The 17,500-nt window shown below is 41.0% G+C and overlaps 3 protein-coding genes across 5 annotated transcripts in view; all 3 read left to right on the top strand.

Moving 5' to 3' along the window:
• LOC138014240 (phosphatidylserine synthase 2-like) overlaps window positions 1-1,542 on the top strand; it is a 26,688-nt gene extending 25,146 nt beyond the window's left edge. The window contains exon 9 of the mRNA XM_068861289.1: window positions 1,401-1,542. Coding sequence (XP_068717390.1) covers window positions 1,401-1,503 — 103 coding nt within the window. The 3' untranslated portion in view covers window positions 1,504-1,542. The remainder of the gene's footprint in view (window positions 1-1,400) is intronic.
• The window catches only part of LOC138014243 (uncharacterized), a 185,949-nt gene that overhangs the window by 70,457 nt on the left and 97,992 nt on the right, over window positions 1-17,500 (top strand). The window lies entirely within an intron of this gene.
• On the top strand, window positions 1,568-9,336 carry LOC138014242 (phosphatidylserine synthase 2-like). Of its 2 annotated transcripts, XR_011125275.1 has the most exons (4): window positions 1,568-2,910; window positions 4,316-4,461; window positions 7,379-8,592; window positions 8,737-9,336. XR_011125275.1 is itself a non-coding variant. In XM_068861291.1 (3 exons), exons 1-3 carry the CDS (start codon window positions 2,767-2,769, stop codon window positions 7,620-7,622), a joined length of 534 nt encoding a protein of 177 aa, XP_068717392.1. In that variant the 5' UTR covers window positions 1,568-2,766; the 3' UTR covers window positions 7,623-9,336. The 2 variants fall into 2 exon arrangements, 1 of the variants encoding a protein (XP_068717392.1); XM_068861291.1 differs by having other exon boundaries at window positions 7,379-9,336.

Below are 17,500 nucleotides of genomic sequence, written 5' to 3'. Positions count from 1 at the left end.
CGGCCCTCATACGGGGATTTTCCCAGTAGTTTTACAGTGAAAGCGTGCGTGGGGCCGTACGGCCTTATGATAAATAGCTGTATTTGTCCTCACCAAAAAATAGCGTTCAATCTTACACTTACCTCGTTGCTAGAAATAGGTAGCAAGTACTTAGACTTAAAGGGGCACTTCCTGTTGGATATCAAACTTGGGTGTGCAACTGATGACCTCGATTTCCGGACATAAGTAGATTTGTGTAACATTTTACTGTGGGGAGCAGGGCTGGTGCAGTGATGAGAGCCCTCGCATCTCACCAATGTGGCCCGGGTACAATTTCCAGACTTATGTGGGTTGAGTTTGTTGGTTTCTAATCTTCTCAGAAGAGTTTTGCTCCGGGAACTGCGGTTTTTTCCTCTCGTCAAATACCAACGATTGATTTGATTTACATGAAACCAAAGCCAATTAAGTACTTTGGCCAATGAAAAAGGACGGAGACAATCCAGTAAACTAATCAAAAGGCGAAGTAATTACACGTAGCCGACACAAAGCGCGGGAAAATGTGTACGCGCGAGCCACTATTGGTTTTAGTTTCACTTCTGATTGGTTGAAAAAAATGGCGCGAGAACTTTGAACCAATCACTGAGTGAAGTAATGCAAAACCAAAGCAATTCGCTAATTACTTCCGACACTCAATTGAAAACCGCTCAAATTTAAGTTGATTTCAATTATACAGTGTCTCGGTGCTAGAAGAATAGACACTTTAAATTCTGTTCAGCGGATTCAGAGCTGGTTCTAATTCTGCAGTACAGTATTTTTTTTTACTTTGCATACAGTTTCATCTTGGCCTTGTGATCACTTTCCAGCAATAAAAAAAATTACGACAACGCCACAAAACAATAATATCAAAAATAAAATAACTTCCTCTTTAGTTATTGTTTAAAAGCATTTCGCTGCTATGATAGTAGAAGAGCATTTTTCCCATCCTTCCTGCAGATTTTTTTACCACCCAGATTCTGGGTGGTCACGTGACCAGCCGCAACCAGGGTCTCTCTTCCAACGACCCAGGGAGGCAGAGAATAGACACCCTGGGAACGAGGTTGGTGCACAACCTGATCACGTGCGAGTCAAAAGTTAAAATTGTTGTTTCCCTTGTGAGTTTTTATCCATGGCAAGTGGCACGCCTTAGGTAAGGAAAGGAAAGGAAAGGAAAGAAACGTTAATTAAGTTTCTAGCCGTTCTAGCGCTGGAGCACTAACTAAGGTATACCAATAATAATATTGGTGTTCGATAAAGCAAAGCCTACCGACTTTTCAAAGGTTGCTACTTGAAAATTAAGTGCCTAGTGCGATGAAGAAACGTTCAAAATTGTTGTGAATACATTCAGCATTCGTTCACAAATTTGTTCATCTTTCTTAATTTAGCGGTAAACTTAAAAGAGTGGCCGAACAATTTACTCCGTATTCCTGGACGTCATATGACTGGAAAGCCACCACAAGCCTGAGAAGATGGCTTGCAGTGTGTTAGCCTGTTCCAGGCTCTCAGATAGTCGAGAAAACGAAAAGAACTGCGTGTGAAAAGCGAATGGGGGCTTGGGTCGAGGCGAGGCGGGAGAGCCTGTAAGCATCTCTTTAAATTCTTCATTCCGCCCACTTTGCAAATAACCTTTCGCATGTCAAAATGTCAATGTCAAAGTGTTGAAAAAGGGCGGCATTGTGTGGTCCCACGCGAGTTCAAGCGCGATTCTTTTATTGTTGTTCAAAGGTGATGCGTTAATTCTCGCTTGTGCGAGTACGTTAGCCAGAATTTAAGGCAATTTTTGGGAAAATAACTTTACAAGCGAACGAAGGCATTGTCAAAGAGTCTTCAAAGCAACCGGGAAACGAGTGTCAAGGAAATCACCGACGGGAGATTTAGCAAATTCGACCAAAAGACACGACCAGTTCGAAAGCTGCGAGTTCCCGACGCTCTGTTGACTTTTCCAAGGAAAACAGAAACCCGACCATTGAAGTTTCTGGCCTAGATGATAAGATGGCCTCATCAATAAACTTCAGCTCTGATGCATCAGGACAACCGATAATGAATATGAAAGATTGATATTTCATGTGGATGGCTTCAATTGCATTTGCAGTATACAGACACGTAGCCATCACCTTCGCTTCCTGAAAATCGCTTGATCTTTTAAAGCTTTAAGACATACAACGGAAATACAAGCCTGTTTTCGGCAAATTTTTTTGGTTTTCTCTTTTTGCTCTCATTTTTTCGAAGGCGATGAAGGCAGAAATTTAATTGACCCGAGCTGGTGAATTCGAATACGCAGCCAAGTATTTGCATAAGAAAGAATAACAAAATATTGTATTTTTCTCGTTCGTCAGAGTTTTCAGAGAGCGCCGTTGAATGCTAACAATTGTGGCGTGCAGGGGAGATAATAGTTGTGTCAAATGCGAACTATATATCGTACCCAGTGATGCTATATTGTAAGCGGTGTGGAGAGATGTCGTATCACAACATTGAAGCGCTTTCACAACGCGCGGCAGTAACTGAAAATTTATGCTTTTACCAAAACCAGTTGGAAGCATTGCAAACGGCTCGTTTTTTCGACTTATTAAAGTTGAACAGACACAACTTTTGCTCGAATCTGAGGGCTCGTACGTTTGGGAATATTAAGACACTCGGCGACAGAGTTCTTTCTTTCGTGCTCCGCGCGTGAATCAAAATGATGACGAAAGTGTTGATGTAAACTGTCAAAATTGACCAATCAGAGGGTATACCAGGAGCTGGTATACCGGAATGAAGAATTTAAAGAGATGCTTACAGGCTCTCCCGCCTCGCCTCGACCCAAGCCCCCACTCGCTTTTCACAGGCTGTTCCTTTCGTTTTCTCGACTATCTGAGAGCCTGGAACAGGCTAGCAGTGTGTGGAATCACCGCTGTGGTATGTACCTGTTTTTACCCGTCCCTGGAGAGATTCCATTGTGACGCGTTTTTCATATTGCATAATGGCAGTTATGTTGGTATACCTGTAATAAAATGTGACCACGGCCATCTTGGTCTTTTTAGTAATTCCTTCGGTAATTGCGCTATTTTCCTTTTATATGCAGATATCTTCATTTGTTACGGTTTTAAAAATGCCCAGAATTACTTGATTCAAAACACTTAACAAGGTCAATTTTCGCTTAGGGTTTACGCAGTAAGAGGTGTTCAAGTCGTGGCTGTGGTAGAGGAGTTGCGGCGTCCACTTGCCCTAAACGTTCTACCTATCAAGCCACAAGACTAACCAAGTGGAGTGCACTTCTTCCCCTGCACGGGTTTCCTATAGCTCAGTGGAAGAGCATCCGAAGTAGTAATCGGAAGGTCGTTCGTTCGACTCCTAAAAATGGAGAACTCGGATTTTTCCGATCATTCCCTATAGCTTAGCGGAAGAGCATCCGATCTAGTAATCGGAAGGTTTTATAGGTTGGACTCCTGCAAAGGAGCACTCGGATTTTTCCGATCATCCCCTATAGCTTTGCGGAAGAGCATCCGAACTAGTAATCGGAAGGTCGTAGGTTCGACTCCTGCAAAGGAACACTCGGATTTTTCAGATCATCCCCTATACCTCAGCGGAAGATCATCCGAACTAGTAATCGGAAGGTTTTAGGTTCGACTCCTGCAAAGGAGCACTCGGAGTTTTCCGATCATCCCCAATAGCTTAGCGGTAGAGCATACGAACTAGTAATCGGAAGGTCGTAGGTTCGACTCCTGCAAACGAGCACTCCGATTTTTTCCGAGTATCCCCGAATGACAACTTATTCCAAAATGGCCGCCATTTATGTATTCTTTTGTTTGATTGCAAACTGGCCCATTTAGCCTCGTTCTAGGTTAAATAGTCTCTTGAATTTTACTTTTGAAAGCGAGGTCAACAGGGCCAATTTGCTAGGAAACAAAAGAATTCTTAAGTGGCGGCCATTTTGGAATAAGGTGTAATGATAAAGAAAACTCTCTATTCAATTAACTGGGGTTAATTCATATTAGTTTAATTACGTAGGTGATAAATGAAAATTCTCTGTGCTGATTGGTTGCACCTGAGGTGATAAATAACGCGATAATCACCAAAAATTTCAAAATGGCCGCCAGCCCTTTTCTCGAGGTGGCAGACGAAGCAATGAATTGATTTAAAGAAAATGCATATTTTCAAAAAAATAATCACCTATGTAATTAGACTAAAACTATTATTCATCTCAGGCTCGGTGAACATCGGTTTTTATTCACCGAAATTGACCTCGCCTTCGGCGAAACATAACTTTCATTACAAATGGAGTGCATCTTATCTAAAACTAGATCTCATTTTCTTCTTTCAGTTTCTTATTGCGGAACTAAACCTGTTTTACCTCAAGTTCATTTTGTGGATACCTCCTCCCCACTTTCTCATGCAAGCTCGTTTGTTACTCTTTCTCTGCATTGGCGCCGTCGCACTCAACGAGACATTCCATCACATGGATGACCCGTAAGTAAAACGATGCTCTAGATCATTAATTTTCCGTAGATCCTTTCAAAATTGTCTAAAATACAAACGGTTAAACTCACACTCCGTTCCACACTTGCTCCTCAACCTCAGATTGACCGAAGTCAACACAACCAAAAGAGTCTTCGTAAAGACGTCAAATTGAACACATCCTGCACATCACGATAATATTGTCGGAAATTGGTCCGCCGTTTTGGGCTTGAAATCCTGTTCTATGAAAATATTTAAAATGTCCCTCTGTCAGTTTCTAAGATTGCATAGTGGGGAGATGTCCCAAGGAATTTCTGAAATTCCGGTTGATTGACAATAATTGTCGTGCTCGTACGAGACTCTTCAGATGTAGGAATGGAGAATATTTTATATTGTGTAGAAGCCATGTGTTGCTCGTTAATATATTTAGATTTTCCTCTAGCAGAGAGGCATCATTGTGGTCCAGGGCACTAACTCGCTTACTGGGATCCAGGAGGTCATCCTCTAATGCTGCACCTTGAGCGGAGTTCTTCGATGCTTTGGTGCAGTAAAATCTCTGCAAATTGGTTTTTGGTCAGCCCTTTCGAGGAAATACTTTCTTTTCTTTCATTCCAAAGATTGATAGTCGATTCATGCCTCAGTTAACTTAATCTGTTTCCTTTGGCCTTCTACACTTTGGATCTCGACCAGCCATTGAACGCCTCACTAAAAAATACCTTTTGGCTGATCTTTCCTATACCGGATCCAAAGCAATTAATGTTCATAAAACAAAAGAACAAAGCGAACTTAACAATACCTAATTAGCAAGGCCTAATCGGAATAACCACAGCTCTTTTGTGCTCCGCCATTTTAGTCCGGTATATGAAAGTCTACCCACCTTTTTTCATAAACACGCCAATGAGCGACAAAATAGGTAGTCAAATAGATTGAACGATACTTCGGCAATGCTTTGGTGAAGAACAAAGGCTCTAATTATAAAAAAAAAACAAAAAAACAAAACTATGGACGATGCACGACGATGAGTGGTCTTGATAAATTTCCGAATTTTTGTGGTAGAGAAAATGGAGGATACGACACGGGCAGATCATTGTGGTTGATAAGAATCCTTTTAAGGCGCGTTTACACGATAGAGGAAAAACGGCACGGGTCCGTTCTGCTACGGGACCATAGGCGCCTATGGTCCCGTTGCGGAACGGAGAAGTTCACTGTATCTTTACAAAAATGATTGGAACCATTCCACTTTTCATCGGACCCGTGCCATTTTTCCTCTGTCCTGTAAACGCGCCTTTCAGCGAGATAGTATTAGATTAAAGCTTGTATGATCAGCTTCGATTTGTCAGAACTACTGTAGGCTCGTACGGAGTAAATGGGTTTTAAACGCACGCAAGTAAGTCTGTGGTACCCATGATGTACAATGTTAAGGTGTTCAAATAAGTCATTCAAAGAGAGAAATTATTTTTCTCTAGGCGAGAATGATCATGGCAGTTGCTAAGGAAGCCTGAAGAAAAAAAAATCCAGACTTGAATGGGACTCGAACCCATGTCTTTGCGATCTCGCTGCACTGTTCTGCCATCTGAGCCAGCAAGCCATCTGTAATCTGGTCAGTTGCTAGTTCGTACTACATCTATATCACGTACAGTGAATGAATGATTGTGAAATAATGATATTAAAAGCATGTTAAACAGCGGTTTTTCATTCATAGTTAGAGTCGTTATATTTCACAGTCATTCGAAATTACCTGTGTTTACTGCAGTTTTTCTTGCGTAGGTGTGAAAAATTTGATCCTCACTGTGAGGAAGTTACATCATGTGTTAAGTTTGAATTATTTCCTAAGCTCTTATTTTCCTGGCGAGACCGCAAGAATTTTATTTGAGACAATATTTCTATAGGAGCAGTAAGTTATAAATGCAAGTTAACAATGTGATGATAGCTCAGGGAAATTAGAGGGTTCAGGATTTCAACTCCGTGGAACTTCATTCGGACAATATGGCTGAATGGCTCAACTGACTTGAAGCAAAGCGATCGGTTTTTACAGACGTACAAACACCTTTTAAGAAGCACGACACAGAAATCTTTTCGAGAAAGATCTCTGAATTGATAAACGCTTTACAGCTTGGGTAGTTGTACTGTCAACTATTACTAGTACTACAATTAAGGTTTCAGACGTCCAACCTGGACTCTGAAAGTCTACCCTGCTTGTCACTCCCGCAGAGGTTTCCTTGATCATTACTCTGCACAGATCTCCTCGATGTTCTGTCACGCTTGCACTTCGTGACGTCGATGCAACGTCGCTTCCACTCTTCCGCCATTCGGCAAACGTTAAAATTCAAACTGGTTATAGCGGGTTTAAACACGAAGACGCACTATAAAAGGGGTCGCCTCACGCTCTGCCTTTGTTCGAATTCTTTCAAGCACAACTGATTAATTATCCAAGATGGTGATCAACAAACAGCAACAGAGACACGGAAGCCCTAAAAGATATTTCTAGCGCGAGGAAAGGGGACTGGGGATTAAAAAAAGAACGACATAACATTTTATTGCATATTACGGAAGCATTGCCATAAGAGGCTTTTTTACTGTACAAATTATCACAGAGCTCGGTTGCGTCCACCGTTGATTGATAAATTATTTGCATGTGTCTAAGGTACCACTCCTTTTATAGTGCGTCTTCATGTTTAAAACCGGTTAAGAGTTTAAATATTCGTCCAAAGTTCTGGACGACATCGAGGAGATCCGTGCAGAGGTTTCCTTCTCACTAGAGAGGGAAATCAAGTATATGTCTGCCGAGCAGGGTAAGACTGCATGATTTCTTAAAAACTTCGTGACGAATTTCCGGAACAAATCCCCTGCAGAAAGCTCCCTCTGCAAGTGTGAAAAAACTGACGCGCCACACTATATCATTAACTGTTGGCATTTTACTACGTTGCAGCACCTGCAAGAGGTTCGGTCAACAGGCGTGGGTTGTTAGTGCCATTGAGGCCACAGAGGTTCTCATCTGTGTGAAGTTTGGCTGGGAGACTCTCACCATACCACTTCCTTTCCACGTTGCCTTCTTTTGGAGTATTTCCTTTGGCGTTTATCTGGTATGGACGGTGTGGAATTTTTGGCCCTCCATCATTGGTGGGTTTGGAACGTACCGTGAGGTCGAAGACAATGTGGATAAGCATGAATAACGGATGATTCTCAAAGAGGAAATAACGAGTGTATAACTTTTAAAGTAAATTAGTAACCGCCTTATGGGTTAGTTTGCAAATTGATGTAAGACCTTATTTTAATTTGAGAGGGTCGTCAAGGCCAGACTGGAGTGTCTGCGGAAAGACAGGATGTGTATTTCAATTAAAATAACGCTAATTCCACCCTTGCGTCGATGAGACCGGTCTTCAGCTTCTCGCCCCAATTTACTCGAGGACAGAACGCCTCAACGTAGGACGCCGACGTTGCTTCAAGTTCCCCATCGCTCGCAGGCAAAACTATTTGGTTTTTCTGAGTTCACCCACTTTTAGTTTCTTTGTGAAACTCAACTCAAGGACATGGATGTTAAACGTGATAAACACCTTTAGGCGACTGATTGTTGTCGTTGTTGTTGATGCTTGTTTGTGGAAGCAACCAACGGTGGCGTACTGTGTGCAAATTCCTTACAGCAACGGAATACGTATTCAGAGTTAAAACAGTCCTTCGTGTTTTTTTTTGTCTTATTTTATTGATAGCTTGCTTTCATATTTACTTCAGTTCTCCTTTTAGGCAGGTCAGGTAATTCCAGGGTGCTTTTAGCAAATTTTAAGATTTTAACAAGAGATGTCATAATTAGACTTTCCTCTTTTGTGATGTCCTAGACAACAACGCCTGCGTTAATGCGTTTTTTTTCTCACACAGTAATGTTGTCATTTTCGTATTTGGTCAGGACCTCTTTATTTGGTGTATCCATAAGTTGTGGGAGTAAACGGAGGTATTTCTACTACATCACAGAAAAGGGCGGCATACTCCACTGGTTAGGGCGTTGGGGCATGCGGTTGCTCCGGGATCAAATCCAGGTCTAACCCCTGGTTTGGAATTGCTTCCGGTTGTCCTGGATTCAATCCCGTTCTAACCTCTGGTTTGGATTTGTTTCCGGTTGTCCTGGATTCAATCTCGTTCTAACCTCTGGTTTGGATTTGTTTCCGGTTGTCCCGGATTCAGTCCCGTTCTAACCTCTCGTTTGGGTTTTTTTTCGGTCGTCCTGGATTCAATCCCGTTCTAACCTCTGGTTTGGATTTGTTTCCGGTTGTCCCGGATTCAATCCCGTTCTAGCCTCTGGTTTGGATTTGTTTCCCGTTGTCCCGAATTCAATTCTACCACGCTTTGTAAATAGCTAATTGGTTGCCTCCTGCCAGTTGGGGTTCTTAACACTAATGGGCGGATGTGGGCTTTGAATTAATGGAACGTGTCTCGACATTTTAGTCTTACTTCAATGACTAGAAACGTCTTTGTATTAATGCAAATCCAATAGTAATGCTGTATATTCTTTACCAAGATTCGTGAGCTTATGGTATTTTTTGTATAACTAAAGCTAGAGAAAATGGCAATGGATTGAAACTATTTTTTTATTCAATCTTATATCCAGCGTCTTAATTAAATCACGAAAAATGAAAACCCAGTCTGGAAGATATACGCCTCTATTTATGGGCGGGTCAACTTACTTAGAGTGGGTTATTGAAATGTTTGCATGTTTGTCTCATTTTAAACAATACACAAGAAAGTTCTGTATCAAATTGGCCACGTTGGTTTTTTTTTGTGACGAACATATATAGTATACGTGCATGTACACATGCATTTTATTTAGGCACGTAGCAAGTGAACTACAGTGTCATTTGCTTCTAATAAAAAAAAAAAAGATTATATGATTAACAACTGTGTGTCGCGTGATGATGAGTCTGCATAGCTTAGAAATCGTAGATTTCCAGACCTCTCAGTCTTTTCGGATTGTCACAGCTTTTCGTAGCAGCCATGTGGACCCAGAGAACAGCCTCTCTAAAACGACCTCTTCATGTACCGTAATTTCTCTATTAAGCCTCCTGGGGGCTTACTTATTTCAACCACGTTTGATGAGGGCTTAATAGGCGAAGGGAGTGGGGGGTGTTATTTCATTTTGCGAAACGCATTACTAGTAGCAAAAACAGAACGAAAGAAACAGACTAGAGTTACGGTTCCCTACTTCGTGTTTTGGACCAGGGCAATGAGTGTCTATTGTGGAGATTTGAGTGATATTTTTCACGTTGTACAATACAAGTTATTTGTAACGAAATCCGAACTTCCAGCACGTGAATAAACCATACATCTCTCTATCCCTCAAACTGAATCGAGGAGAGCGTCGCGTTCTTTGAGTTCTTTGAGCCGAGGACGGTAACCGAAAATGATCATTTCGCCTGTCAGGACAGCAGTGTCTCCCAGATTTTTCTACTAATCATTTCTAATGAGAAAAGATACTTAGCAATATAAATGTCGTTGTGTGAAGACAAGTTAAAAGAGAAAACAGCTCACTTCCGGTTGCCGTCTGCGGCTCAAAAACGTCGACGTCGCGTGTTTAAACTCCCTAATATTTTAGCTTTAGACGCCATTTTGTTCAATGCCTTGAACATGGTAATAGCTTTTAGTTTTTCTCCTTTTTGACCGAGGTCCTGTCCCCAACCAAGCGCATAAAGGGGATAATAGTTGTATCTTTTGTCATTGTTGGACTTCGTGATCACTCTGGCAGCGCAATTTTGCAACGTTTGAAGTTTGTCTGCTAGACAAACAATAAACACTTAATGACTGGTCCCGAGGGAACAGTTAATTTGTTTCCCGAGAATCTCAATGTTTCCCAGAGGCGCAACAGAGGGAAACATTGTAATTCGAGGGGAACAAAAAGAACTGTTTCCCGAGGGACCAGTTATTAAGTGATTTGTTATATAGCACAAAAACAAAAACTTGCCATGGTAACGACAACGGCGGTTGTCGGTCAACATTCGCGGGTAACAGGTCTGACGTCATAGATTTGGAGCTGTTGCCCGCTCAGAGACTTTTGGCGGGAAACAATTTTATTGTTAGATGCCATGTGACCTCGAAGTAACCAATGAGAGCGCGCGCTGTTGGGGAAAAAGATTCAGCTATATAACAACTACAGTTACCATCTCGGTCACAAATGTAACAGACGGAAATTTGCCCTCTCTTCCCTTTTAAGGTGGGTGTTTATGGGTTCGAGTGGAAAAACCAACCGATAAATGCAATATTCAAACGAGGGAACAGGAAGGGTATGTTGACAGCTTTGATGTGATTTACATGCTTTTCCAGCGAAGTGTTACAACTATTTCTGCCCGAAGTTGTAGCCCATCCCAGATTGCACTATAGTACTGGGAATATAGCTTCTGTTAGATAGAATATTAATACTTACCTTAACAGGCTATAAAGGCTGAATTGCGTAAATTTACATAAGAAACAATTGGTGATTTAAAAAACGATTTTAGAAATAGGAAAATATGAAAAAAATTCCGAAATATCACTAAATACGACTAATAGAAGACTATAAAGTAAAGCTATTCTGTAACAAACTCGCCGTAGTTTGACTACGTTTTTTGTTATCACTTTGAAATTGATTCACGTAACAAACGAAAAGACGTAAAGCCAAGAGCCTTAACGGTAGTATCTGAATTTAGAAACAAATACACCAGTTTACATACGGATAAACTTGGCCGTGCATACACCGAGAGCTACCGAAATTTGAATTGACCAGTCAGAATTCAGCGAGCGGGAGAACCTGTGCTCTCCGGCGTTACGTCGATTGTTTGCAATTTAAAGAGCCAGAAACCCATGTAAAAGGTTTTGTGGCAACCTTTTTGTCATCAAGCTTTGGTGCCAAAACTGGGTTGCCAGTGAGCGGCGATCTGAATGTCAGGTGTTCTGCTTTGGCTGTTATTTGTGCTTTTTCGAACTATTCTAAGGCGAATTCAGTCTGGTATTTCCGAATCAAGTGTAAGAAGACGTCAAAACCGTATTGATAATATCTTTATTTGTGTTAACTTCGAGAAAGACTTTGATGGCGTCCTTTCGACAGCGTAGATCGACAACAACGTCGTTTACACACAGAAATGCACCGTTTCCGGTGAAAGGGCAAATGATTGACAGGATAGCACACTTTTGACTGCCGCGCGCACTGCGAGCGCGAGTTCCGTATGCAAGGGTGAGTAGAAACGACTTACAAATCTCAAGCGTACCGAACGCTGAAGAAGACAAGACTAGTAAAAGTTGAAAATTTACATAGAAACTTCGTTGCACACAGACTGCACTAAAAGATTAAGTGATAAGTGAAAGTTCGCGCAATTGCTTAAAAGCGGGACCGAGCAAGCCTGGACCTAAATGTACGCTCTCGAAGGCCTGGGTAACTCGCACTTGCAATTCGTTTTGACATTGCGAGTATAAAAGTGCTCATGAACCCATGACGATTCAGTGCGTAGCAATTCTTGCATAGATCCCGACGTTTTTTCTTAAGAGTGAAAGAGAACTGAGAGTGGAGAAAGAGATTATTAGATTTTTATAGCTGCATAATCGAGTGACAGGTCTCAGTCGCTCTTCAGTGCTCCGATCTCCGATGAAATATTAATTGTACCAGGACAGAGTGTTATATTAATTATCTGGCTTGTGATCAACGTTTAGAAAATTAAACGTGTACTTCTTTTTTCTTACATTCCTCGAATAAACGCCACATCGGGCATTTGTGGGGCATTTGACTTTTCAGAAGAAATTTCGATCAAAATCCCCACCGTGGGGCCCCAAAATTTGGTCAAATCAGATCAAATATCCCCACCTTTTGTTCTACAGGCGCTCGTGATCTTTAAGAGAGGCATTCTCCTTGTAAATGGATAGAAAATATTAATAGAATTCCAACGTTTGATTCACTGACGAAAAGCGAGTCGATATTATCAACAATCCACACAATCCCCACAAAGTAAAGTGCTCCATCAATTTCTATAGAAAATGAGTAGTGAGAAGTAGTGTTTTTATATAAATATTAAACAAGTGCTTACCTCTATTAAAAACAGCCGTCTTACAGGGCCTTAGCCGCGCTACTTCAATTCCAAGTTGGCTGGCGCACAGACGAGCACATGGTACGATGTAACTTGGTCCCATTCCTCCGCGCAAAAAAAAAAACAAACGTCCTCACCCTGGGACCCGGATTCTTAGTCAAATTCCCGAGGGTGGGAAAGGCAATAGAGGTTAAATTCCCCACATATGCCCAGGGTCCTGCCCCTCGGGCTTAACATTAATAGATGCATAAGGGGATTCCTAATAGGCTGTTTTTTCTCGATGCCTGCCAACGATGGAAAATTCTCGATTGCTTCAAGACTATGATTAATGCCTATATTCAGAAATTACGTTCCCTTGTGGTACAGTAAGGGGCCCAGTTCTCGGCCACTTTTTGTTCAACGTTTATTTTTTGCGCCACAAATGAATCTGAATAAAAAGCAATTGCTTCCAAAGGTAGCTTGATTCCTTGCCTTTCGTCCTGCCGAGTTTTGAGTTTACAGCTACCATATACTGTAAGCAAGTCGAGGTGACACGAAGGTAGGTGAATTTGGTTTTCACGAAAACGTGTTTGTTTACGGCTACTCGAATTACATGGTCTAATTCAAGTTTATATTTTATCCGTATAGGAGACCCAAATGAGCCAATTCTTGGCATAAAGAACGTAGAGTGATAAAGCTTTCGGTTAAATATAAACTTTTCCTGGCCTATTTTATTCTTTGACCTAAATTCACTCCTCAATATTTCCTTGGTACTTTTGCGTATTTGCCTATTCTCGGCCACCCTGCTCGCCGTCGACAACACTAAAAAGCGCTCATAGTTTTGTATGGAGTTTTCTTGTCAAATCATTTGTAAAAGTAAAGCTGTAATGGGGTGGCATGTTCTGACAGTAGATATGAATTAAAACTATGAGTTCTGACTTACCGGACCCATTTTGAAATACCCAACTCATTTTTTAGCCTCGCTTGCCATGGAATAATTAAGAGAAAAACTAGGCGTGAAAAAAACTTCCTCTTCGAACATGAAACAAAGCTCGTTAAGGATACTTTGTGGGCGAAATATCAAACACAAGTCTTATTAGTGACTTAACAACAAAAATTGGTGATAAAGCGTTGTTTGTTATGAGGAATCGAGCGCACTCTTTTGTGGCCGAGAACTGGGCCGCCCTGGCCGATAACTGGGTCCACGAACGACGCGTCCATTTTCGTTATTACTCGCGAGAAAACAGCGTTGAGCAGTCGATAACTTTACATGTGTAAACTGATTGCTGAAGCTAGTTGTCTTTGAAATTCAAGTACTTACGGCTATTCCAAGGTAAAAAATACAAGTTAACGTTTTTTTGTGGCCGAGAACTGGTCCCCATACTGTACACCAAATTAAGCCCTACATTAACATTTACATACCGGTATTCCAGAACTCGGCAAAGTCCCTTTTGACTTACAGCTGTTTCTGCTTAGGTGGCCTCGTACACCACAAGCCTTTTTAGAAACATCATCGCCAAGCCGGACTTCATCCCGTACTCCTCTCGAATAGTTTGTGAGTTTTTTCACGCCCCACAGGAAGTTATGAACATGGAAGATATTTGTGAAACGGGGCCTACGGTTTATAGTCCTTATCCGGGACTTGAAAGTCTAACCATTTGCAGATGAAATTACAGAGGCAGCACTTTCTTCTCAGTTATTTTAAGATCCTGAGTGTTGACCTGGCCGGGGTTCGAACCCGCGACCTCCCGCGTGACAGCCCGATCTCAACCAACTGAGCCACCAGTGGGCCGTAATCCAAGGAATAATTAAACCAATACTATAATTAAACCAATCCTTTTTCCTGGGTTAACGTGTTTTTCAGTGATTGTTTCGATACTTCTTAGAAGCCGCTCATGCCTGGGCACTAAGCATGCATGGATATTTTTTTCCGGTGTGCATTGATGTCACAGAGGGGAATCCTCGATTTTATGGGAAAGTACATTCATAATTAATAGTTCATAACTAACTCATAATCAATCTTTTAAACTCGTCAAAATAAAGCTCGATCAATTTGAGAAGTTCCAAACATCGCAAGTATCTATTAATTCTGAATTTTAAGGAGAAGATCGTGTTATTTCCTTGTTTTTTAGTATACTCAACAAAACGATACTTCGCCATCGTTTCTTGGTTGAAAGTTCACGTACGTCTATAATCTGCGCTCGATTACGAGAAACATTCATCTCGATATAAGCCATTTCAGAAACGCGAGAGGACTGAGACGAGTTTGGTTGTTTTCAGTTTGTCTAAAAAACTAAGACATTCAAATGAAAGATCAACCAAGTTTGAGAGTCTTTACCAAGAATAGATGTATTTAGAGGAGGAAAATGGTGAAATAATATATCTTCAAATATCACCTAAAATAGAGAGTTTGTATGGAATGGGTAGACAGGCCACAAAATTATAAGGGTTTGTATGGGATTTTGCAACTTTTGCAAGTCTCCCATTTGGCCAATTTTCCGTAGAAAACTCTCAAACTTGGCTGGATAGCTTTTCATTTGGTAGCATTTCAGTTGAAGAGTTTAGATTTTCAATCCAAGCAAGTATGAGAAACTCGTCCCGGTCCTCTCACGTTTCTGAAATGGCCTATAGGTTCTGTTGTTTGTGTTATCATTTTTCCTTTTTGTTTTTAATTTTGCCCATCCAATTTCACTGAATTGATAATAGCGCAGCTATAGGCCATCGCTTTCGCTTTGATATGGCGCTCTTGGTTGCAAAGGAGGGTGGTTGACGTTAATTGGGAATTTGAGATTACACAGCACTTCTCTAGGCTGACAAAATTTGTTTGACTCATGCCGTGTAAATTGCAAAATATGTATAGTTTTCACGCCTGACAAAGGTTTGTCCTGCTGCGAAGCAGGACGACAGCGCCTTTGAAGTTTGTTAAGGCTTGACAAAATTTGGTGAGAAACGGCATGCCAGGATGATAGATTTTTTCGCAAAATAAACAAAAATTTGCCCAGTGAGCACGGGTCCTTATGTCGAGTGTCTTTGTAGGCAAATACGCCTCAAATAAAAAAGAAATTTGAGAAGAAGGCGCTGGAGAAATTCTGAAATTTGAGTTTCGCAAGAAAAGCAGAGAGTTGTACGGGTCCGCAAATGATCCCGGAACGCAGATGATCCCCATATTGGACCGCAAATGATCCCGAAAGAAATTTAAGGAATGGCATGGAGAGTGGAATAGTCTGGATAGAGAATTACTGTGAGGAGCGCATATTTTTATCAAAATCACTTTAAATCATGGCTCACAACAGGTTTCTGCCTCATTATAGTTTTTCAGAAAGATTGAATTTCTAAACTGATTCTAAGGAAGTTGGATTCATTTCAGTTGATTTCTTGCCTGCACTGAGCTTCAGATATCGATGAAAGTAAGAAAAAGAGAATGACACAGCAGCCTGCGTGTTGCTAAATTTGCCAACTAGCTTTTTATTCTTTTCCGTTTGTTTCTCCGTCCGTTGCTAATTTGCATAATTCTGGTCACCTGCCAACCCCTTTCTTCATGATCACGTGAACCAATGTATAATTTAAAAGTGAAAACCCTGGATGAACTGTTAAATGAGTTGATTTTGTCTCAACTTCACTTTTACTGGGAGTCGTTATTAATGATTAACTGATATCCATCACGGAAAATCAAACAAAAAATTTCTGAAACTTGACATGTGCATTTTTTTCTCTGACCGTTGCTAAATTTTCATAACTTTGATTCACTGGGATTCATTAATGATTAACTGATATCCATCACGGAACGAAAAAGTTTTGAAACTTTATTTTCGAAGGTGAAAAAGAAAAAGAGAGCCACATCTAGGTAACTTTTAGAGTGCTGTTTGTTTTTCAAAAGTGCTTGAGCATAAGTGATACTCATTCTTGGAATAGTTTGCCAATCTTATTTTTTATTTTCCACTTCTGCTGTTGTTAGGGTCTGGCTTCGTATCAACATTTCCACTTGAAGAAACATGGATTGCGCCAATTTTTACCGTTATAAAGGTAAATACATCATTAGGAGGCTCAAAAGGGTTGTTCATAGGCAACTGAGGGTTTTAAATGGAAATGGATTACAGCACCTTCCATTTTTCACAATTGGTGCCATGGTAACGGTCTAAAACTCAGTTTAGTTTTTGGAGCCTAGGATTTTCTTTTTCAAATTTAGAAAACCCCATTAAATTATCTCACCGAATAGGAGGTATTGAAGTAAAACTTGATTTTCCATAAGTAAGCCGTTGTGCTTCCAAACATTAATTGTACAAATAACAGGTGTATCGTGAAATTGGGTAAAGTCACTTTCACCTTTATCGTAAGGGACCCTGAAACCCTGTCTTGATAGTTTATTACCGTTCAGGGGGACATTCCGTTATGAACTAAAGCGCAACAGACGCTTTAGTAAATAGTATACCCTCGTGTAAGAACAGGGGCACCCAACGACCAATTTGTTGTAAATTGTATTATTATATTCCAGTTAATGAAAATAAATGTTATTAAGGCATTTTCAGGTGTTTTTCAGTGTTGCTGGGAAAACATTATCTGTTCCTTTTTCCCAGCAAGACACACAAGAAATTTCCCAGCCAGCTAGATAAAATTGGTTGGTTTCCCAGCCAGCTGATCAAATTTATTTCCCAGCCAGAAATTCCGCGCGCTTTCAAATCCCTCGATCCAAAACGACCGAACAAAAGCGACAAAACCGGGAAAAAACAGGTTTTTTCCGCAAGCGCAATCACTCTGACCAGCCGTCGTATGTTTGTGACTACTCTCTGGGAGAGGAAACGAGTTTTTTCTTTTTTTTTTTTAGTCGTTCTCAGTCAGTTTCTACAGCCAGCTCGGGTTGAAGTGCCAGAAAAAGTCGGTAATCGCCAGGCAAAACCTCTATCAATAACAAAATTTCCCAGCCGGCTAATCGAAACACCTGTATTTTTGCCAGCCAGCAAGATTCCTCTAGGGAACAGATAATGTGAGGAACAGATTCGTTGGGTGCCCCTGTAAGAAGACTGTTTCATTAAAAGGTC

This window comes from Montipora capricornis, chromosome 8 (assembly GCF_036669925.1).
Source record: "Montipora capricornis isolate CH-2021 chromosome 8, ASM3666992v2, whole genome shotgun sequence".
Lineage (NCBI taxonomy): Eukaryota > Metazoa > Cnidaria > Anthozoa > Scleractinia > Acroporidae > Montipora > Montipora capricornis.
Note: the sequence above shows the minus strand (reverse complement) of the source record. Positions and strands in the feature narration are given on the sequence as shown.

Excerpts from the sequence above, each read along its gene's own strand:
- LOC138014242 (XM_068861291.1), top strand. The coding sequence starts at position 2,767 with ATGAAGAATTTAAAGAGATGCTTACAGGCTCTCCCGCCTCGCCTCGAC. Across the intron at positions 2,911-4,315 it reads TGTGTGGAATCACCGCTGTG|TTTCTTATTGCGGAACTAAA; the intron begins GTATGTACCTGT and ends TTCTTCTTTCAG. Across the intron at positions 4,462-7,378 it reads TTCCATCACATGGATGACCC|CACCTGCAAGAGGTTCGGTC; the intron begins GTAAGTAAAACG and ends ACTACGTTGCAG.